This window comes from Anolis sagrei, chromosome 5 (genome assembly GCF_037176765.1).
Source record: "Anolis sagrei isolate rAnoSag1 chromosome 5, rAnoSag1.mat, whole genome shotgun sequence".
Taxonomy (NCBI): Eukaryota; Metazoa; Chordata; class Lepidosauria; order Squamata; family Dactyloidae; genus Anolis; species Anolis sagrei.
Genome location: NC_090025.1, coordinates 185,955,626 through 185,979,396, shown reverse-complemented (window position 1 = coordinate 185,979,396; position 23,771 = coordinate 185,955,626). Strand labels below are relative to the sequence as shown.

General features: G+C 41.2%; 1 protein-coding gene across 25 annotated transcripts in view; it reads right to left on the bottom strand.

Moving 5' to 3' along the window:
• Nucleotides 1-23,513, bottom strand: part of C2CD5 (C2 calcium dependent domain containing 5) — an 89,725-nt gene extending 66,212 nt beyond the window's left edge. For 7 of the 25 annotated variants that reach the window (XM_060776546.2, XM_060776548.2, XM_060776545.2 and 4 more), the window contains exons 1-7: nt 23,220-23,512; nt 14,186-14,272; nt 13,428-13,599; nt 11,414-11,509; nt 10,145-10,300; nt 7,225-7,423; nt 3,163-3,314 (exon numbers count right to left, since the gene is read on the bottom strand). In XM_060776546.2, coding sequence (XP_060632529.2) covers nt 3,163-3,314; nt 7,225-7,423; nt 10,145-10,300; nt 11,414-11,509; nt 13,428-13,599; nt 14,186-14,272; nt 23,220-23,309 — 952 coding nt within the window. In that variant the 5' untranslated portion in view covers nt 23,310-23,512. Of the gene's footprint in view, nt 1-3,162; nt 3,315-4,259; nt 4,385-7,224; nt 7,424-10,144; nt 10,301-11,413; nt 11,510-13,427; nt 13,600-14,185; nt 14,273-23,219 lie in introns of all 25 variants that reach the window. The other 18 variants (XM_060776556.2, XM_060776554.2, XM_060776555.2 and 15 more) reach the window with 8 other exon arrangements.
• Nucleotides 23,514-23,771: the final 258 nt, after the last annotated feature.

Below are 23,771 nucleotides of genomic sequence, written 5' to 3'. Positions count from 1 at the left end.
GAGAGGCACTCAAAAACGAAATCGGGGCCTTACGAATGAAACAAACAGAAACTGATTGTGATTCTATACAAATGTACAAGACTACTGTTTAGTAAAGACATGGGATAGAATCTCCAGTACTGATTAGGCACATGGTCACCAATTTTTCCCCTCTTCTACCCTTTCTTTAAACAAGAGTTTGACAACTGCCTCTGCAATTGTATTTAGCTCTGTCATGTATCAGGAAGTAAGATGCTCGGAAGTGCTCTTCAAGTAAGATGTATCTTGAGCTCAGGGAAGAATGAATCCAACAAGCTGCAAGCAGGTAAAAGGGAGCTTTTCCTGTTCTTCCTTCCTTCCAGTCTATGAAAAGGATCACAGAACTTTACAAATGAGTCAGAGTAATATTCAGGTATGATACACGTGGAGGGAGCAAATAAAATATGGGCCCCAGCTCACCAAAGGACAAAAACATATTCCATTTCCACCAGGAAGTTTTGGAGACTACCTAAGATCTGGAAACTTATGCTATTACCATCTGTCAGTCCTCTTAAGTTCAATGAGATTCAAGAGTGTATTCACAGGTATAGCTATATAATTTAGATTAATGGTTCCCAACCTGTGGTCTGTGGACCACCAGTGGTCTGCAAGAGCTAAAATGTGGTCCACGGCCTCACCATTACGACACCATTGCAACAAGAGCGACTGGTCTCGTGAAACCCTCTTATAGTGCCAAGGTTTATTAGATATGGTTTTCTGTGGGTGAGCAGATGGCGACTACTGGATGCCATATGTTCTCTATCAGAAACTAGAGCTGATGTGGTCTATCGAATGCAATTTTCTAAATGAGCACCCCAAATAACGAAATCAAATCTAAAGTTAACCAAAAACTGATTTGTAACCCTTTTGGTACTAATGGTGGAGAGTGGTTCCTGATCAAAAAAAGGTTGGGAATTATTTATTTATTTGTTTGGAACATTTATATCCTGTCCTTTCTCAACCTCCAAGGAGGGACTCAGGATGGCTACCAACAGATAACAATTTGATGCCGAAACAGTAAAACACATCATAAAATACAATCCAATGCCTAAAAAATAAATATCAATATACATTAAAACAGTTCACCAGGTTAAAACATCATCCAAATCCATCCAAATTGCAGTCCAATAAAATCTCATCATTGCCAATCAATCTAATCTGCAAATGCTTGCTCCTATAACCAGGATTTAAGTTTCTTAAGGAACGTCAAGTTGGAGGGGTCAGATCTAACCTCCTTAGGGAGGGAGTTCCACAGCCAAGGGGCTACCACAGAGAGGGCCCTGTCTCTCATTTCCACCAAACACGACTGTGATGGCAGTGGGACCGAGAGCAGGGCCTCCCCAGATGATCTTAAAGTCTTTGATGGTTCGTAGGGGGAAACACGTTCGGACAAGTAAACTGGGAAAGTATCAAAATCTACTGATTTAGATACTTGTTCCTTATATTAGACAGAAACTTTCCCATTTTGAATGGAATGTAATCTATCAATTCATGAAATTCAACAGGCAATAAAATATATTTTATCTGCAATAATGCTGCATGTTTAAATAGCTTTCATATTACCAAACAAGATGAATAGGCATAAACAGCAAGCATTTTTTTCTGGCAAAAATTAATGCAAATATTAAATATTGTTTTTTAAGGAAGCAACACTTATGTGAAATTGAAAGAAAACTGAGAAATGCATCCTAACGTATTAGCAACTGCACTAGATAAACAATTTAAAAAATACAAACACAGCAAGGTAGACAAACAGGTCAAAATATTGCTGGAACATAGCTTAGATTGTACAGCACCATACACTGTATTTTCTAAACTCAATTGTTGCTTTTTTAAAAGGAAAATCAAACATCACTTTGCAAAAATTATTTTAAAGGTAAAAACAGCAGACATACATTACATGAAAACTGACTGGGAACAGCGATATAGTAAGGACAGTGTTTCTCAAATGTTTTGAATTTGGCCCTTTTCCAAACTTTGCCTTCTACGGTTTGCCCCACCAACACCAACCAGACAAGCCTACAGAGGTCCCAATACTGAATTATACATTTGCCACATGCTACCATTGCTGACGTGAAGTATGAATTATTTCAGTCATACTCAACACCATTGGCAAGGACCTGTAGGTTGGAATAGCAGTCCTGTACTGCTGTCTAGAAAAGAACAAACTTTCCTACAGTTTTCTAAACACTGTGTGATTACTCATCCCAGGAACTAAACCCCAGCAGATTTTGGATTCCCTTCTTCCAAGTACCACTGGAAAATTGAGACATTTATCCTCAAATTCATAGTGAAATAGAAAGGGATCTTTGCAAGGGGCATTTAATCCACCCAGATCTTGCCTAGAGATTGATAAAAGCATCCCTTGTTTTAAGGTCCCATCTCTACATCTAACTTTGCATCCGTTCTCCAGATTCCCCTTGACTATGAAGGGAATCTTGCTCACAGTTTGAGAATCACTGAACTGAGGAACAGGGTAAAATACCAACATTAAAGGATGAAAGCCTTTGAGTTTCCAGTACAGCATGCAGATACACTTTAGAACAAAATCAAAATGTAAAATGGTATTTATAAAAAAATAAAAATGAAAGATATGGTCAAAATTAAGAAGAGAGACTTCTAGTGGGAACGGAATAGCAATTTGAAAGCAAGAAGTATAAATGTTAATTATGCATAGCTTGGAATCAGCTCAGCAGGAAGCCAGCCAGCCATATTTTTAACTTTAGAGTTTGCAAACGTAAGAATAAATAGAAAGATATGTAGGCCAAGATCAACATTTTGTAATTAGAAAGGTAGCCTTATGAATTTGCACGGTGTTATACACATTAAACTATCTCCCCAACATATTATGGCGATTTTCTATCTCCATAATTTGCAATATGATGTGGAGGAAATTAAAAGAATCTTTGTGGTCCTCTTACTGTATTATGAAGTACTATGTGTCAATCTGGAGAAGACGTCAATGCACTATACAATTTAATAGGAAATCCACAGGCACTTGATATAACCCTACTTCCAGCTTATTAGGATAACTTACATGGGGGGAAACAGAGGAAGGGAGTGAATAAAAAGCTAAAATAGGTACAACGCAAATCAAACAAAGCAAATGAACAACTTAAAATAATGCGGGTGGAAGCGCCTTACCAGTTTTGGGTGTCAAACTCAAATCTGTGTCAGAAGAAGAGGACTGTCGACTGTAGGACTTGGAAGGTGAAAAGGAATAGATTTGGTTTTTCAGAGGGGTGGAGGGTCCTGATGAATGAGGATTGGGATTGGGTTCTTCATTGAAAGGAATCCTGCCAGAAGAAGGTGGAAACATATTCAGTGATCCTATGCCAAAGGACCGGGCTGACAGCAGCATGATCCCAACACCAGGATGTGGGGAAGGGACAGGGAAGGGCCAACTGATGTCCTCTGGTGTGACACTGAGTTATGAGGCCAAAAGGTGCAAAAGATTTTTTTTACCAGCTCAGCATTGTGCAGGTAGATGGAAATCATTTGTTAGCAAAACCAAAAGTAAAACCACAGCTAAGGCATAAAGCATCCAACCTAAGAAAAACAGGCAAAGAAAGTAAACCCCATCACAACCATGGCTTGGGTCAGGAAGGCAATATGCTTTTCGAACCAAATCCTCAAAAACAAAAGCACAAAAACAGAGTGAAGGTTGCAAACTATATATCTGTGTGTTCATATACACGCAGACATAAACACTTATATCTCACGCGCACGCACACACACATTCCCAAGGGGGGAAAAGCTGTTTCCTTATCCGTTAGCATCTGCAACGTGCCACAGCTAAAAACAGGACAGAGAGGAAAACCATACCAATACCAATGAACCAACAACTTGTGCAGCATTTAGTACTGTCTTACCTGTTTGTCTTGTTGAAGATATCTTCCACGCAACATGAAAGAATTGTGATTAAGCCTGAAGCCCAATCAAGAGATCTGTTCCTTCCCTCCCCCATTATAACAAGTGAAAAACCTAAGATGCAAATCTCATCACTGGAAAAGGAAAATTCACACAAACAAAGCAAACAAAGGCAGACCCTAAAACCATGCATCATCCAGTTTTGTATGGTCTCAGTTTTATCAGATGAATGCTAGGGTACTTATTTTTGTAAGAGAGACTCCCACTGTGGAACGCTTTATGGTACCTGCCTACACTGCCTGCCTGCCTGCCTCGGTCACTGGGCCTGTGGCCTGTCTCTCCCCAGCTTCTGAGCCTGAGCGGTCGCGTACCAGTGTAGATGAGAGTGGGAACAGACACAGAGAAGTTCTGAGTAAGCCGTGAGCCAGTAGCAGTGTGAACTGGACTGTTGTGAGTCGAACGACATCCATGGCTTGGTGGATGAACCAGCGGAGACCTGAGAGAATTTGCAGCCAAAGTGGAAGGAAAGAAAAAAATACATACAAAAGATTGCAAAGTTACATTTAAAATTATTTCAGGGTGGTTCTAGCTATTGGAGGGTGAATTTTTTAAAAGAGCAGGCTCTAAACCAGGGGTGTCAAACATAAGGAACATAGGAGCCCTTATTAGGCCTTTTAGAGTCCCTCCAAACTACCTCCATCAGTCAATGTTCAGGATTAAAATGCCACAAACATCAGACTGGCATGGTTGCTCACAAAAAAAGATCAATCCCACTGCTCAAATGGCTCAAGCTTGCCATTTAAATTACCTCATACTTTAGATGAACAAAGTTAATTTTCTTTAAATTAGGATGATGAAGCAGAATGCCATCACATGTAAGACAATAATAGATTTTTCTCCTATCTGAAATAAACATCAGGCACTTAAAAACTTGCAACAAGTGAGTGTGAGACACCAGGAAGGAGAGTTTGGAGAAATTTGATCTTCAGCAAATCATAATGTAATTGACTAGTTTTTTTAAAAAAACTACATTTAAAAAAACAAACAAACAAATGCAGCTCCTGGGGATCTACTCATTGCAAAAATTGGCCCTCCAATTTATTTAGGTTTTACACCCCTGCTCTAAAGAGGAAAGATGTAATCTTTAAAAAAACCAGCTAAGTATTAACTTGTTAGAACTGCAATTTGTGGCAACAGCAGAGCTAAGAAAGAAATTATTAATACGCTCCTGGTAGTCTGAAGTGCAACCTGGTTCAAGGTGGTTAGTTTGACTGGCTTGACTTTGTTTTAAATAACACAAAAATCTTAGCATGCAAGATTATACCAGAGCAAAATGTTTCCAGTTATTTCAAGATGAAATGCTAATAAAGGTAGGAAGACTATTAGTAGGCTATTCGTGGGTGTGTACAATAAACTGCAAGGTCTAGTTTGATCAGAGGAAGATTATAAATAGAGTCAGCAAAACGCAGAAACATTGGTGCCATTGGAGACAAATTGATTATTTTCTTTTGAAAAGGTGGCTCTTAAGAGGAAGCATAGGCATCCACAAGTTCAGTCACCAAGAATGCGCCCCTTGTTTTCTGATGAAGCAGAAGCACACACATCTTTTTCCAAGCTCTCATTTACACTTTAATTTGAAGAAGGCAAGAAACAGTAGGGGGGGGGGGAGCTGCTTTTTAAAATATCCTGTTTTAATCCCAATCTTTGTGCAAGTGAACAAAATTTACATCTCTTTCCCAAACAATATGCCCCTATCAGAAGGTACTTAAGGGAGCACATGGGGAAAACTACTGGGACAAACATGAACCAACTATTCAGGAAAATCAGTATTTGTAGATTAGGCTGGTGATAGGTTGAACACCTAAATAAATAAAAATGGTTAAAACCATCTGTGAACACATACACATTTATAGAGATGTTTGCTTTGATTGCCTATTCCAACAATGAAGATAAGTCTCAATGTTGGACATTAAACAACACTAATTTCAAATTATAGTCAAGGCATTTACCAATTTGACTAATATTCAAAACAGGTCCAACTCAGATAATTCTTCCAGAGTTTATCGTATTATTAAAAAAAGGAACATTCACTCTTCCCCACTGACTTCAGAGTAAAGATCTTGGTTTGTGGTTCAGTTTTATTTTCCTGATATAGTTAGTAACCATCAGGCCAAGTCTTCTAATTCAACTTAACAGGGAAGCCTGGCCTAACTCAAGCAAAGATCTCTGTGCCAAAATCAATACGCAACTGGACGAGTTGATGAGCTTCCTGCAAAAGGTGGCAAAATGTCATAACTTCATATTAGTAAGAAAACAACAAAAGGTATGTTCATGTGAGCAATTGCAGGAGAACAAATATTTCTAATAGCAAGAATCCAGTGAAGTATATCTGTGAATCAAAAATCAAAACAAGATACAATATATATTAAGGTAATATGCTATTACTGGAGGTGTCTATTTTAATATTTGCATGCATTGGTAACAGGAATCCCTGAAACATTCAAGAAAGCAGCTGGTATGGCCTAAGATAACCCCATATACAATATCACAGGAAAAACATGTCCCCTACCTTTTAGGGCTAAGTGTGGAAAAGGCTAAACACTGCTGTTAAGTGTTTGATTTCCACTGGTCATGTAACCTTCCACAATTAGTTGCTTCCAGTTAAGTGCTCTACTATTTTTATTTCACTTGATCTTGCAAAATGTTGAACTCTGTGAACCAATACTAAACTGAGAACTGACTAGTTCTAATCAAAGAGTAACAAAACTCAGCTTGTTCTAAATGAGAGGAAAGGACTAGGCAGCTGTAAGACTTTGAGAGCATTAACTTATCTCATACATCCTTAGCTACAGCATTAAATAATATAGCATTCATGTTACAACACTAATTTTAACACTATTTTCCCTCTTGATTAAATATACAGCTGCTACATTCAGATTAGAAATACTAAAGACAGAAGTCCTGTGACAAGAGGTGATGGTGCAAAAAAAACCCAACCTGAAATATTTTAAAAATGCTGTTAACACTCCAATCAAAAGCAAGAGACTTGACTTGCAATGTAGAACACAGAAACCCTGTCATCAGCATGTTGTGTCCATACAGTTGTACCCAGCTTTACAGAACAGACAAGCCAAGGTCTATTTTTGCAACATGCAGTCCAAGGAGTTCATTTAAGGGAGGGATTTCAAATTTCTCAGTTCAAACCACATTATCGACCAGAAAGGAAGTGCATGTATGTTTAAAATCAAAAGGGACAAATGGAATTATGTACAACTCTATGAGTATAAACCAAGAACACACAAAACTCTTTCCAGTGAAGATTCAACTCATACTTACTCCTTCATTTCTTTGGATGGGGAATTACATGTGGGTAAGAATGCTGGTGTGTTACTTAATTTATCCAAGGTACAGGCTGTTCCTATGGCTCGTACTACTAGTCCAGATTCTCCCTCCAGATCAAAACACTGCAAGTAGCCAACAACAGCATTCCCTCTCATTTCTAGTATCTTCAAGCCAATCTTCCTTTGCAATTCACCTGCAAAAGAAAATAATCCCATGATCAAGCCTTCATCTGTTTAAATATGCTGCTAAGGCATTCTTTTCAGGTGACTTTTTTATTTAAAGCATTAGGATGCCATTTTTAAGACACTGAAAAGAAAATAATATTGACTCTGCTGCTATCATGTGTTTGGTTTAATCAAACAAAGACAATTGCCAGGGCTTAGAGGGATGCACTCCCTCCGTCATGCCTTGAATACGGTAAATTTTTAAAAAGTTTTTTCTGGATCAAAAGATACCTTTCATGTAGGGTGTAAATCAATGGTTTCCAACCTGCGGTCCATGGACCAAAAACTAAAATATGGTTTACAGCCTACACCACTGCAATGAGAGTGACTGATCTCATGAAACCCTCTTATAGTGCCCAGGCTTATTAAATATGGTTTTCTGTGAGCAGATGGTGACCACTGGATGGCATATGTTCTATATCAAAAACTAGAGCTGATGTAGTCTATACAACGCAATAATCAAACTGAATCTAAAGTTGACCAAAAACCGATTCGCAACCCTTTTGGTAATAAAGTTGGAGAGTGGTCCCTGGTCAAAAAAAAAGATTGGGAACCACTGACGTAAATTCATATTTTTGGGTTGCTGTGAGTGTTCTGGGTTGCATGGCTATGTTCCAGAAGCATTCTCTCCTGACGTTTCACCCACATCTATGGCAGGCATCCTCAGAGGTTGTGAGGTCTGTTGGAAAATAGGCAAGTGGAGTTTATGTATCTGTCGCAAGTCCAGGGTGGGAAAAAGAACTCTTTTCTACTTGAGGAAAGTGTGAATGTTGTAATTGGCCACTCTGATTAGCATTTAATGGCCTTGTAGCTTCAAAGGATAACTGGTTGCTGCCTGGGGGATCCTTTGTTGGGAGGTGTTAGCTGGCTCCGACTGATTCTTGTCTGGAATTCCCCAGTTTTTGAGTGTTGTTCTTGACTCACTGTCCTGATTTTAAAGTTTTTTTTAATACTAATAGCCAGATTTTGTTCGTTTTCATGGTTTTCTCCTTTTTGTTGGAATTGCCCACATGCTTGTGGATTTCAGTGACTTCTCTGTGTAGTCTGACATGGTAGTTGTTAAAGTGGTCCAGCATTTCTGTGTTCTCAAATAAGATGCTGCGTCCAGATTGGTTCATTAGGTGCTGTGCTATGGCTGACTTCTCTGGTTGAATTAGTCTGCAGTGCCTTTCATGTTCCTTGATTTGTGTTTGGGCAATGCTGCGTTTGGTGGTGGCACTCCCTTTGCTTATATTAAGCTCAGAAGAGGCTTTTTAAAAAGAGTCATCTTATTTCCTGGATTTCAAGAGGCCTTTCATGTCTAAAAGAGCACGCAGGTACAAAAATATGATTTCATTCTTATATTTTAGGTGTAGTTATGTAGCATGGATCATCTGTTAGTGGGTCTTCTGAGTGATTTTGTTCAGGTCTGAATTGTAGCTCTCCAACAGGCAATATTAACACATTTTTTGAGAAGCCAGAAGTAAGCTTCTCTTTAGACAGTCTTAAAGTTAGCAGATTTTTGCTAAGTGCCAGAAGTAATAATATAGGACACTATGATTCATTATAGAGATCCATGGGTTGAATGAGATTTCAGTTGTTAAAAATATATATACTTAACAGTTAACGTAAGTTCTTCACACATTCAGTGTAACAATTTATTGCTCTGTGAGGTAGTTTTATGTAGCTCAACAATCCGAAGTGACCTTTGAAGCTCCAACCTGACAAGAAGATACGTGGCTGCTTCATAACATGAGGTACAGTTTCAGAACAGACCAGAAATAACTCCACCAAGTTGCAATCATTGCAACTGTTTGTAAATTATTGTTAGATTAAGTTATATGTTAACAGGTGAAATGCTTACTAGTTACTATTAATATGGCTTTTCTGTCAGCATGTTGTTAGCTCTCTATGGAAATTCCATTCCTCGGACCTTATAGATTACATTGCATCTGTTTCCCTCACGCATAGCATAATACTGATTATTTTCCTTAATTTATTTATTATTTATTGTTATTTCCTATATTTGTATCCCACCCTTCTCACCTGCGAGGGGGGACTCAGGGCGGCCTCACAACAAACACCATACAATATCATCATCATCATCATCATCATCATAAAACATTCAACGAATATATTAAAAACATTAAAACAGTTCATTAAAAACAGTTGATTAAACAAAAGATTGCCCCAGGCACTGCCAGGCCATCAAATGTTAATCAAGGTGGTCAGTTTGAACATTCACACCTAGCTCCAGCAGGCAAGAGTCCTTTGTCCCACCCTGGTCATCCCACAGATATATAAACCCACTTTCCTAGTTCCAACAGACCTCATTACCTCTGAGGATGCTTGCCATAGATGTAGACGAAACGTCAGGAGTGAATGCCTCTAGAACATGGTCATATGGCCTGAAAAAACCTACAACACCCCAGTGATTCCAGCTATGAAAGTCTTCGACAATAAGTTGATTAAACACACCAGTTAAAATCCAAATCCCAATCTGGGTCAATTCACTGTCATGAGTTGTCTAAGTCTAATATATTTTAATGTTTTCAGGTAACAATAGCTATAACATGAAGTAGCTTAAAACAGATTAACTGAGTCTAGCAATCAAATCCCAGATGAAGTACACAAAAATGCTACGATTTTACAACAACAGACTCACTTTCAGACCAACATGTTTTCAAAGCAGTAACCGGTATTACAAATACCTGACATTAATGAAATAAGCCTCTGCCTGGCCTCATTTGACGCCCTTGGTGTACGGATTCGGTCTATCCACTGATATTCTGGATCTTCATTAACCACTAGTTCTTCCACAAAGCCATGAATGATAACAGCTTTGTAGCACTTTGGAATAGATGTAGCTGTTAAAAATAAGCACAGGTGAAATACATCTGTTCACTCAAATGCACTACCCTTCATTAAAACACAGCAGTTCTGAAAGATACCACCTATGAGACTCAGAGAAAAATGCATCATATTTAAAGCCTGGGCGAATGGCTAAAAAAAGAACCTCTATGGAAAGGGAAATTCCATTAATATGGCAATATGTTCAGTAAAGTTCTCTTACTGAACTTGATGTCCATCTTGCCTAATTATGCATGGTGGAAGTATGGTACAGAAGAGGTTACTACTTGATATTTGTATTACAAAACCCCTAGGACTCTAAAGACAAATATCAGTATTTTGAACTGGCCTCAAAATCAAAACGGCAGCCAATGTAGTTCTTTCAAAATGAAGGGAAGTAAGTCCATTGGCTGAAGCATCTAAATTATGTTCATAGACTCCTGTGTGTATAATACTTTGTTTTTCAGTGATCCAACTGATTATCACAATTATCAGCCATTTCCAACCTGATGACTTCCAGTTGTGCTTGTTTGAAAATAAAGAAACATTCATTTTCACTGTGGGTATGACCTGCAAGCAGCTCCCTGGTGGTGCAGCAGGTTAAACCGCTGAGCTGCTGAACTTGCTGACTGAAAGGTTAGTGGTTCAAATCCAGGGAGTAGCATGAGCTCCCACTGTTACCCCCAGTTTCTGCCAAGCTAGAAGTTTGAAAACATGAAAGTGTGAGTAGATCAATAGGTATCGCTTCTGCAAGAAGGTAAGGGCACTCCATGCAGTCATGCTGGCCACATGACCTTGGAGGTGTCTACAGACCAAGCCAGCTCTTTGACTTAGAAATGGAGATGAGCACCAGCCCTCCGAGTCAGACATGACTAGACTTAATGTCAGGGGGAACCTTTACCTTTACTTTACCATAACCTGCAATATGTGTGTCTGTTAGAAAAAGTGGGATAGAGGGAGGAGAAAACTGATTTCTGTATTCACCAATGCCCCACTGATATAAATCTTTAAAAACTATTATTCTATTTTATTTTATTTACTTTACTTTTACACCATCTATCTCCTGTTAGAGCTTCTTCTGGACTATTTCTCATACCCAAAAATATTCTGTGAAATATTTACAGACTTACTGCAGAAAAATTTAACTCCACATGATGATTGCCTAAAACGGTTCAAGTCATTGAAGAGGTCAACTTTCACCACCACATTGATTTCGCCACGTATACCTGTATATGAAAAACATGCAAAAGGTTATGAATCAGTTTGAACTAAATAAATAGACTTTATTGACTGGAAGAATACGGACTTTTGTATCCAAAGCTTCCTGAGGTGGTTCACATAGAATGCAACAACATAAAACAAAAATATTAACAATACAGAACAGGTGAAGTACAGATGCTCTTTCAGGGTATTCCAACTTATCTGTAACCAATGGATATTGTGTCAAATGTGCTAAAACGCATCGAGAATATTTTTCTAATTGAGACTATGCATAACGTTTGAAAAGAAAACAATCTACAATGCCATATAAAACTACAATGTAATGAACTATGAAATAATAAAAGTCGTACTGAAAATAAAATGCTAATAGCTTTGGATATTAGAAAAACTAAACTGAGAAAGAAAACATTCCTTTTGTGTTCAATACTTATCACTCTTCTATTTTTCAGATATAATTGTGAATTAAAATCTACATACATACTTCAGCATTCCCAAACCCAGTGATTGACAGATGTTTGCAACTGGCAAGATAGCCAATGGTAAAGGATTATCAGCTATCAAAGGCACCAGCTTGGAAAAGGCTTATCAACACCCAAAAAAATTGATGAGTCATGTCTGAAACTAGCGAGTTAAAATGTTGGCAAATAATGTATTTATTGAGGGAGGGGCAGACACCAGCATTTAAGACTACTGCAACTTCAACATGAATTGGTAAAGATGTTGGCGAGTATGGCAAGAACAACCAACCACTGTCATCAACAAGCATGTTCTGACTACTAAGACAGTATAAAGCCCGTTGTCATGTGAAACCAACTATTCCATAACTTTCCCTCATCAGACTTTGAACTCCATCCCCATGAAATGTGAGACAGAGTCAATTACTCCATCTAGAAGCTGATGGTGGGAGAACACCCTTGGTGACCCCATGTCCCATGAAACAGAGTGTACAGGTCATCCTGAAGTGTAGCATGCGAAGAAATACAATTTTAAGAATACAAAGAAAGTGCTTCCCACAGAAATATTTTATTTCTCTGGAAGTTTCCTTTACAACAGGGGTCCACAAACTTTTTAAACAGAGGGCCAGGTCACAGTCCCTCAAACTGTTGGAGGGCCGGATTATAATTTGAAAAAACATGAATGAATTGCTATGCACACTGCACATATCTTATTTGTAGTGGAAAAAACACTTAAAAACAATACAATAATCAAAATGAAGAACACTTTTAACAAATATAAACATATTAGTATTTCAATGGGAAGTGTGGTCCTGCTTTTGGCTGATGAGATAGGATTGTTGTTGTTGTTACTGTTTGCTTTCAATTCATTTCAGACTTAGGTTGACTCTGAGCGAGGGCCAGGTAAATGACCTTGGAGGGCCGTATCCTGCCTCCAGGCCTTAGTTTGAGGACCCTTGCTTTACAACATTCACTAGACTTCTGAGATGTTGCTGAAAATGTCCTACTGCAAGAATTCTTAACAAAAATTACACTACAACAGAACTTCCCCTAAGAAACAAGTTTGTTTCTACTTCAGAATTATACAGTATATTCATATATAATATGGAAAGAAATCCATAACTTATGCCTCATTGGCATGCATATATATATATAGAGAGAGAGAGAGAGAGAGAGAGAGAGAGATTGGAATTCTGTTAGGCCACTATACTAATGTAAAACCATCAAGCAAGTGGTTGAATTTTATCAATAGTTACATATGGTCTGTAATGCAATCTGCGAGTACACATAGAACTCTTGGGTGGTGAGAAGCTCTTCAAAGATAGTTCTATTAAGCAATTAGCTGCACTAATTGGGATCCAGAACAATATTCCTATAGTATACTGGTACTGTATATGACTTGGTCACATGCTTTAATAGACAGTAAAAATGTTAGATAACTTGTCAGAGAACTAAAAAATAAACTTACCATGTATTGTATCATAAATTGGAAACCAGCCAGAGATAACTGTTGCTGCTTCACTATAGAGGAGAGGATCAATATCAATGTAAACTTTTCCAATGGCATCATTAGCACTATAAGTATCATGATCAAGAACAGTGATTTGTAGAGGTTCGTCTTGTAGATCTTCATCATCCACCTGAAAAAACAAAATCAAAGAAATATGGTGCTTCCTAATTTCATAAGAAAGATTTTACATGAACAAAAACTGTGGTTAGTTTGAGCTTTGAAACTCCAAGTCGCTTCTGGTGTGACAGAATGGGCCATCTGCAAAGACGTTGCCCAGGGGACGCCCAGATGTTTGATGTTTTATCATCCTTGTGGTTGGCTTCTCTCATGTCACCGCATGGGGAGCTGGAGCTGACAGAAGGCACTCAACCTGCTCTCTCCAGATTCAGCAACCCTGCCAGCACAAGGGTGTAACCCAATCTTGGCTCCTGCACCAAGATTCTGCTGTTGCATCTTGAAGTCCAAACTGTCCCCTCAAAAAACAAAGAACAAAATTAAAAAACCCAAACCACTCAAAAAAAGAAAAGAAAAAAGAGCCAACAAACTAGATCTGCTCCCATCCTATCTACTTAACCTGCTATTTTCCCCCAAACATTATTTAATAAAATGTGCAATGATGTAATTCTGGCAAATGTATAAACAGTGTTATCATAAAACTATAGCTGCCTCAATAATTTGCTTGTCTGTGTTATCTAATCAATTATTGATCCATTTACCTCAAACTTAAACCATTCAGAATTCCACTGAGGATTGAGAGATTTGTGGTACACATCTGTCTTAAATGTCGTATTTCCAAACTTCACCTGAAAATATATACAAAAATGGATTACAGACTGAAACAAGGTTTTATTCTGCATTATATTATAAAGTGTTAACAAATGTATTCACAAATTATTATTTATTTCAGTAACAAAAACAGAAATGAATTCACACACATATTCTTATGGTTTATATGCCACTGTCATATTCACTTCAATGGAGTATTGCTGTATTATTGTTGTGGTTGTTAAATGATATGTGTTAACTAACAGGAAAACTTTTTAAGTTATTCTGTGTTTCTTGCATTCTACTTCATCTTATCAACTGCAACAAGCATTTACTTGATGCTTTGACCTCCCACATCCTCCACCCTCCTCTAGCCAATTTAAAGGCACTGACACAAAACATTTGGCAATTAGAAATACAGTCTCATTATGCTTCACCCAAAGTAAGTGTTCTGCTAGCACATCGGTGGTAAATCACAAGCAAGAGCAGGAATAATTAAATGGATTGTTTGCTCTCTTGTTAGCTCAAAGATTTTGAACATTTTCCAAATACTGTGTACATGAGTACATCTAGAACAAGGAAGCAGGATAGCTCTATCACTAGTGAGCAGTGTTCCCTGATGCACATGCTCTGATGCACATTCTCATGTCCCTGTCAAGTAATACAAGAGGGAACAATTATGATGCCTCCACTTTATACTGGTAGCTGTTTCAAATTATAAGGTTGGGGGAGTGAAAAATTCACATTGCACATATCAAGCCATATAGTGTTTGTAAACCTGTAATATCTAGATGAGCTGAAGTTCCACAATACTTCCTATATCTAGTTATCTACTAAATATTCTTTATTACTCCTCCAATGGACAGAAATCTTCTATCTATCTATGTATATAATAAAAGTCAGTGTTTATATGCGGAGGGAGGACAGGAGGTGTATGTGGCAGTGTTCTGATTGGCTGCCACTGTGGTACAATTTGCATAAGGTCTCTGATTGGCCAGCCACAACATTCTAAGATTCTGATTGGCTGCCACTGTGGTACAATCTGCATATGGTCTCTGATTGGCCAACCTCAACATTCCGAGGTACAATTAGCATGTGGTCTCTGATTGGCCAACCACAACATTCTGAGGTAGCAAAGGGAATAGGAAAGGGGCCTGAAGCTGTCAGGAATGTTGGTCCAAAATACCTTGTGGCCCCCAACAATGACAGAACAAGACTAAACCTGGCACACAGACACACACCCCCCCCTCCCAAGACCCACTCGACATTCTGGTGCAGTTTGAGCAAGGATGGACCATGAATGACGGGACTTGTAGTAGTTTAACTCACTTCCTTAGAGCACTGGCCCACACCAACGACAGATAAGGACCAAACTTGGCACACAGAGGCCCAATGGCCCACTTTAAACCTGGTGCGGTTAGGGAAGGATGGGCCACGAATGATGGGATTTGCAGTACCTTCACACAATTCACTTCCCACAGAACATCGTAGCCCCTAGAAATCACAGACTAGGCCCAAACTTGGCACACTCATGGTCCACTCTACATCCCGATGCAGTTCTAAGGGGGATGGACCATGGATGATGGGACTTCCAGTACCTTCACTCACTTACAGAAACCACTGCCACCCTCATCCAATGACTGTTAAAGACCAAACTTGGCGCACAGAGCCCCCATGACCCACTCTATATCCTGCTGCAGTTTGGAGGAGAGTAGACCATGGATGATGGGACTTCAAGTACCTTCACTCACTTCCTGAAAACAATGCAACCGTCATCCAATGACCAATAAAGACCAAACTTGGCATACAGAACCGCCATTACCCACATTCTCAAATAACCCGGGCAGTGCCGGGTCCCCAAGTTAGTATAAAATAAAAAGCCAAGGAAGATTCTGGAGGACACTGCGGCATGCCTGGGCTGTACAGCACGAACTACCTGGGGATTGGATAATGTCTAATTCCAGAATTACTCCAGGTTCTCTTAAACAAATTTTCTAGAAGAATCCTCCACCTTGTGAAGCAGAACAAACAACTCAGCATCTGTATGCTTGTCCACCATGCCCTGCCTCATGCACTGAGGAAGAACTGTTTAAAGCTACAGACAATGCAATCGTTGTGGACCATTTTTGGCTTTCTGAGTTGCCACATCACACTATTCCTTCAGCTGGTGGTCCCCTATGATCCCCAGATTCCTTTCATATAGACTTCCGAGCATTTTGTTACTCATCCTATGTTGTTGTTCATTCGTTCAGTCGTCTCCGACTCTTCGTGACCTCATGGACCAGCCCACGCCAGAGCTCCCTGTCGGCCGTTACCACCCCCAGCTCCCTCAAGGTCAGTCCAGTCACTTCAAGGATGCCATCCATCCATCTTGCCCTTGGTCGGCCCCTTTTCCTTTTGCCTTCCACTTTCCCCAGCATGATTGTCTTCTCTAGGCTTTCCTGTCTCCTCATGATGTGGCCAAAGTACTTCAACTTTGTCTCTAGTATCTTTCCCTCCAGTGAGCAGTCGGGCTTTATTTCCTGGAGGATGGACTGGTTGGATCTTCTCGCAGTCCAAGGCACTCTCAGAACTTTCCTCCAACACCACAGCTCAAAAGCATCGATCTTCCTTCGCTCAGCCTTCCCTAAGGTCCAGCTCTCACATCCGTAGGTTACTACAGGGAATACCATGGCTTTGACTAGGCGGATCTTTGTTGCCAGTCTGATGTCTCTACTCTTTATTATTTTATCGAGATTGGACATTGCTCTCCTCCCAAGAAGTAAGCGTCTTCTGATTTCCTGGCCACAGTCTGCATCTGCAGTAATCTTTGCACCTAGAAATACAAAGTCTGTCACGGCCTCCACGGTTTCTCCCTCTATTTTCCAGTTGTCAATCATTCTTGTTGCCATAATCTTGGTTTTTTTGACGTTTAGCTGCAACCCGGCTTTTGCGCTTTCTTCTTTCACCTTGATTAGAAGGCTCCTCAGCTCCTCCTCGCTTTCGGCCATCAGAGTGGTGTCATCTGCATATCTGAGGTTGTTAATGTTTCTTCCAGCAATTTTCACCCCAGCTTTGCATTCATCCAGTCCCGCACATCGCATGATGTGTTCTGCATACAAGTTAAAAAGGTTGGGTGAGAGTATGCAGCCTTGCCGTACGCCTTTCCCAATCTTGAACCAGTCTGTTGTTCCGTGGTCAGTCCTTACTGTTGCGACTTGGTCCTTGTACAGATTCCTCAGGAGAGAGACAAGGTGGCTTGGGATGCCCATCCCACTAAGAACTTGCCACAATTTATTATGATCCACACAGTCAAAGGCTTTAGAATAGTCAATGAAGCAGAAGTAGATGTTTTTCTGAAACTCCCTGCCTTTCTCCATTATCCAGCGGATATTGGCAATTTGGTCTCTCGTTCCTCTGCCTTTTCTAAACCCAGCTTGAACATCTGGCAACTCTCGCTCCATGTATTGCTGGAGTCTTCCTTGCAGGATCTTGAGCATTACCTTACTGGCATGAGAAATAAGGGCCACTGTACGGAAGTTTGAGCAGTCTTTCGCATTTCCCTTTTTTGGTATGGGGATATAAGTTGATTTTTTCCAGTCTGATGGCCATTCTTGTGTTTTCCATATTTGCTGGCAAATGGCATGCATCACCTTGACAGCATCATCTTTTAAGATTTTAAACAGTTCAGCTGGGATCCCGTCGTCTCCTGCTGCCTTGTTGTTAGCAATGCTTCTTAAGGCCCATTCAACCTCACTCCTCAGGATGTCTGGTTCTAATTCATTCACCACACCGTCAAAACTATCCTCAATATTATTATCCTTCCTATACAGATCTTCTGTATAGTCTCGCCACCTTCTCTTGATCTCTTCAGCTTCTGTTAGGTCCCTGCCATCTTTGTTTCTTATCATACCAATTTTTGCCTGAAATTTACCTCCAATGTTTCTAATTTTCTGGAAGAGGTCTCTTGTCCTTCCTATTCTGTTGTCTTCTTCCACTTCCATGCATTGCTTATTTAAAAATAGTTCCTTATCTCTTCTGGCGAACCTCTGGAATTGCGCATTTAACTGGGCATATCTCCCCTTATCCCTGTTTCCTTTTGCTTTCCTCCTTTCTTGGGCTACTTCCAGTGTCTCAGCAGACAACCATTTTGCCTTCTTGGTTTTCTTTTTCTTTGGAACGTACTTTGTTGCCGCCTCCTGAACAATGTCTCGGACTTCTGTCCATAGTTCTTCTGGGACTCTGTTTACTAAATCTAGTCCTTCAAATCTGTTCTTCACTTCCACTGTATATTCGCTAGGAATGTTAGTGAGATCATATCTAACTGGTCTGTGTATTTTCCCTGATCTCTTTAGTTTTATTCTAAATTGGGCAATAAGAAGTTCGTGATCTGAGCTACAGTCAGCCCCAGGTCTTGTTTTCACCGACTGGATGGATGTCCGCCACCTTTGGCTGCAAAGGATGTAGTCAATCTGATTTCGGTGTTGACCATCTGGTGAGGTCCATGTGTAAAGCCGCCTTTTAGGTTGTTGGAAGAGAGTATTCGTTATACACAGCGAGTTTTCCTGGCAAAATTCTATCAGCCTGCGTCCCGCTTCATTTTGTTCTCCCAGACCATGCTTGCCTGTGATCCCTGTTGTCATTTGACTTCCCACCTTGGCATTCCAGTCTCCTGTAATGAAAATAATGTCTCTTTTTGGTGTATTATCCAGTAGTTCCTGCAGATCCTCATAGAACTGATCTACTTCTGCTTCTTCAGCAGCTGTGGTTGGGGCGTATATTTGGATCACTGTAATGTTGAAAGGCTTTCCTTGCACTCGAATTGAGATCATTCTGTCATTTTTTGGGTTGTATCCAAGCACCGCTTTAGCGAATTTCTTATTAATTATGAAGGCTACTCCATTTCTTCGATGTTCCTCTTGTCCGCAGTAGTAGATCTGGTGGTCATCTGATGTGAAGTGGCCCATTCCAGTCCATTTCAGTTCGCTGACCCCCAGAATGTCTATCTTTAGTCTTGACATCTCACCAATAACAACATCCAATTTGCCCTGGCTCATAGATCTTACATTCCAGGTTCCTATGGTGTGTTGATCTTTAGAGCATCGGATTCGTCGTTCACCTCCAGTACCGTCGGCCGCTAGCCTTCCTTTCGGCTTTGAGCTAGCTGCGTCATCACATCTGGGGCTAGTTGAACTTATCCTCTGCTCCTCCCCAGTAGCATTTTGGCCATCTTCCGACCTGGGAGTCCCATCTTCCAATGGCATACCGACATATCTCTGGTTGTACTGGTCCATTTAGTTTTCTTGGCAAGGATACTGGAGTGGTTTGCCATTGCCTTCCCCAGGGATCACGCTTGGTCTATGTATCTGTATTATATTTTCAGAATTTAATTACTGCAGCCGAGTATTGCATTGGCTTTTTGAATTGCCACATCACACTATTGCCTCAGCTGGTGGTCCACAATGATCCCCAGATTCCTTTCATATAGACTTCCAAGATTGGTGTCACTCATCCTATGTATCTGTATTATATTTTTTAGAAACTTATTGCTGCAGACCAGAATTGCATTGGCTTTTTGAGCTGCAGCATCACACTATTGCCTCAGCTGATGGTCCACTATGATCCCTAGATCCCTTTCATATAAATTTTCAAGCCTGGTGTCACCCATCTTATATCTCTGTGTTACAATTTCAGAATCTTATTGCTGCAGCCTAGAATCGCATTGGCTTTTTAAGCTGCCGCACGAGACTGTTGCCTCAATGATCCCTGGATCCCTTTCATATAGACTTCCAAGCCTGGTGCCAATCATCCTATATCTCTGTATTACATTTTCAAAATCGTATTGCTGCAGCCCAGAATCGCATTGGCTTTTTTGAGTTGCCGCATCACACTATTGCCACAGCTGATGGTCCACTATGATCCCTCGATCCCTTTCATCTAGACTTCCAAGCCTGGTGTGACTCCTTCTATATCTGTGTATTACATTTTCAGAATCTTATTGCTGCAGCCCAGAATCGCATTGGATTTTGTGTTGCCGAATCACACTATTGTCTCAGCTGGTGGTCCACTATGATCCCCAGATTCCTTTCATATAGACTTCCAAGCCTGGTGTCACTCATCCTATATCTCTGCAGTAATAAGATTTCAAAATCTTATTACTGGAGCCTAGAATTGCATTGGCTTTTTGAGTTGCCGAATCACACTATTGTCTCAGCTGGGGGTCAACTATGATCCCGAGATTCCTTTCATATAGACTTCCAAGTCTGATGTCACTCATTCTATATATCTGCATTATATTTTCAGAAACTTATTGCTGCAGCATAGAATCGCATTGGCTTTTTGAGCTGCCACATCACACTATTGCCTCAATGATATGACCCCTAGATCCCTTTCATATAGACTTTCAAGCCTGGTGTCACCCATCCTATATGTCTATAGTACATTTTCAGAATATTATTGCTGCAACCCAGAATCGCATTGGCTTTTTTAGCTGCCACATCACACTTTTGCCTCAGCTAATGGTCCACTATGATCCCTAGATCCCTTTCATATAGATTTTCAAGACTAGTGTCACCCATCTTATATCTCTATGTTACAATTTCAGAATCTTATTGCTGCAGCCCAAAATTGCATTGGCATTTTGAGCTGCCGCACGAGACTGTTGCCTCAATGATCCCTAGATGTCTTCCATATAGACTTCCAAGCCTGGCGTCACCCATCCTATATCTCTGTATTATATTTTCAGAAACTTATTGCTGCAGTCTGGAATTGCATTTGCTTTTTAAGCTGCCGCACAAGACTGTTGCCTCAACGATCCCTCGATCCCTTTCATATAGACTTCCAAGCCTGTTGTCACCCATCTTATATCTCTGTATTGCATGTTCAGAATCTTATTGCTGCAGCCCAGAATTGCATTGGCTTTTTGTGTTGCTGCATCACACTATTGCCTCAGCTGGTGGCCCTCTATGATCCCTAGATTCCTTTCATATAGCCTTTCAAGCTTGGTGTCACTCATCCTATATCTCTATATCACATTTTTAGAATCTTACTGCTACACAGAATAGAATCGCATTGGCTTTTTGAGTTGCCGCAGCACACTATTGCCTCCGCTGGTGGTCCACTATGGTCCATAGATCCCTTTCATATAGACTTCCATGCCTGGTGTCACCCATCCTGTATGTTTATTTACTTATTTATTTATTTATAACATTTATATTCCACCCTTCTCACCCCGAAGAGGACTCAGGATGGAGCACAGCATAAACCTGGCAAACATTCAATGCCGGGACACAGATTCACATACAATACATAAACATTTTTAAAAATTAACAAAATATTAAAATACACCATTTAAAACCGTCCTAGTCATCTGCGTCAAATCATTGGCCTGGTCATCTTTCCTATTGCCGCTTCATTGCGCTGACCCGAAAGCTTGGTCCCACAGCCAAGTTTTTACCATCCTTCTAAAGGACAGGAGAGAGGGGGCTGACCTAATCTCACCAGGAAGGTAGTTCCATAGCCGGGGAGTAATCACCGAGAAGGCTCTGTCTCTTGTCCCCACCAATCGTGCCTGTGACAATGGCGGGGCTCCTTCTTTGGAAGCTTTTAAACAGAGGCTGGATGGCCATCTCTTGGGGGGGGGGGGGTGGTGCTTTGTATGCAAATTTCCTGCTTCTTAGCAGGGGGTTGGACTGGATGAGATCTCTTCCAACTCTGATTCTATATTTGTATTATATTTTCAGAAACTTATTGCTGCAGCCCAGAATCGCATTGGCCTTTTGAGCTGCCGCATCACACTGTTGGTTCATGTTCAGCTTGTGGTGCATTCCAGCCTAACCAGTATCCCCCTCCCATCCTTTCATAGGGGGGGGGAGGGACAACCTGACACTGGTGGGCAGGTGTTCCAGCAGTCACCAGCCATCCCCTCCCCAATGCCAGAGATACAGCTTAATGGTGTAACATTAGAAAATGTTGACCATCCTGATACCTTGGCAGCCACCTCTCTACCTAAGTCAACATCGACACCGAAATACAACACCACCTGAGCTCTGTGAGTGCAGCATTTTCCCAAATGAAGCAGAAAGTGTTTGAGGACCGGGACATCTGTAGGGATACCAAGGTGCTTGTCTATAAAGCTATTGTCCTCCCAACCCTGCTATACGCCTGTGAAACGTGGACTGTCTACAGACGTCACATGCAACTCCTGGAACGACTCCATCAGCGCTGTCTCCGGAAAATCCTGCAAATCTCTTGGGAAGACAAGCAGACAAACGTCAGCGTGCTGGAAGAAGCAAAGACCACCAGCATTGAAGCGATGGTCCTCCGCCATCAACTCCGCTGGGCCGGCCACATTGTCCGGACGCCTGCCCACCATCTCCTAAACTAGTTGCTCTATTCTGAACTTAAGAACGGAAAACGGAACGCTGGTGGACAGGAAAAGAGATTTAAAGATGGCCTCAAAGCCAACCTTTGTTTATTGATATTGATTGTTATGTATAATGTGTTTTAATTGCCTATGATACTGTCTTGTGATAATTTGTACTTTGTAAACCGCTTTGAGTCGCCTAAGGGCTGAGAAAAGCGGTATAGAAATAAAGTAAATAAATAAATAAATAAACCTTAAAATCTCTGGCATAGACACTGAGAACTGGGAAGCCCTGGCCCTTGAGCGCTCCAGCTGGAGGTCAGCTGTGACCAGCAGTGCTGCAGAATTCGAGGAGGCACGAGTGGAGGGTGAAAGAGAGAAACGTGCCAGGAGGAAGGCGCGTCAAGCCACCTGAAGCTGGCATGGGCCAGCTTGGGCCCTCCAGGTGTTTTGGACTCCAACTCCCACAATTCCTAACAGCCTACCGGCTGTTAGGAATTGTGGGAGTTGGAGTCCAAAACACCTGGAGGGCCCAAGCTGGCCCAGGCCTGGCTTGGGGCATTTGTGTGTCCCTCCTTCCCAGCCAGACAGGCCTGCTGTGAGGCCCACCCCCTTTCCTTCCCTCCTCCTCCCCTTCAGACCTCCACGAAGGCGTCCGTCAGGTCACTGGCCCGGTCCATGACAGGCAGGTTCCGCCCCGCCACAATCTTGACCTTCAGCTTCCCCGGCATCTTCCTCTCGCTCCTCCTCCTCCTCCTTCCGTTGGCTGCTGAGGTGACGAGCGAGGCGCGCCTCCCATAGAAAAAGGAAACAAACCAAACTGAGGCCTGTCCTGTCAGGGAGACAACTCCCCGTGCGCATGCGTAGTCGCTCCCCCCTTTTCCTTTGCCGCAGGTCTCTATTTCTCTGCTTTGGACGGAGCATGCGCACTACGGTTTGTTTCTGCAACTGACCACGCGTGCGCAGTGCCTTAACAACCCCCCCTCTCTCTCTCTCTCCCCGTTTGTGCGCACGCGCGCGTAGCAATGAGCGCCTTTCCAGAGACAGGCGCATGCGTCGTAGCTCGGCATCACCTCCTCGTCTGCAAGCCTAGTCGTGAGAGGTTGCCATGGTTACCATTCTCCCCCCCCCTCCCCAGGTTGTTTAGAAGAGCACCGAATTGTCGATTGCTAAGCATTGCTCTTCAAGTCAGC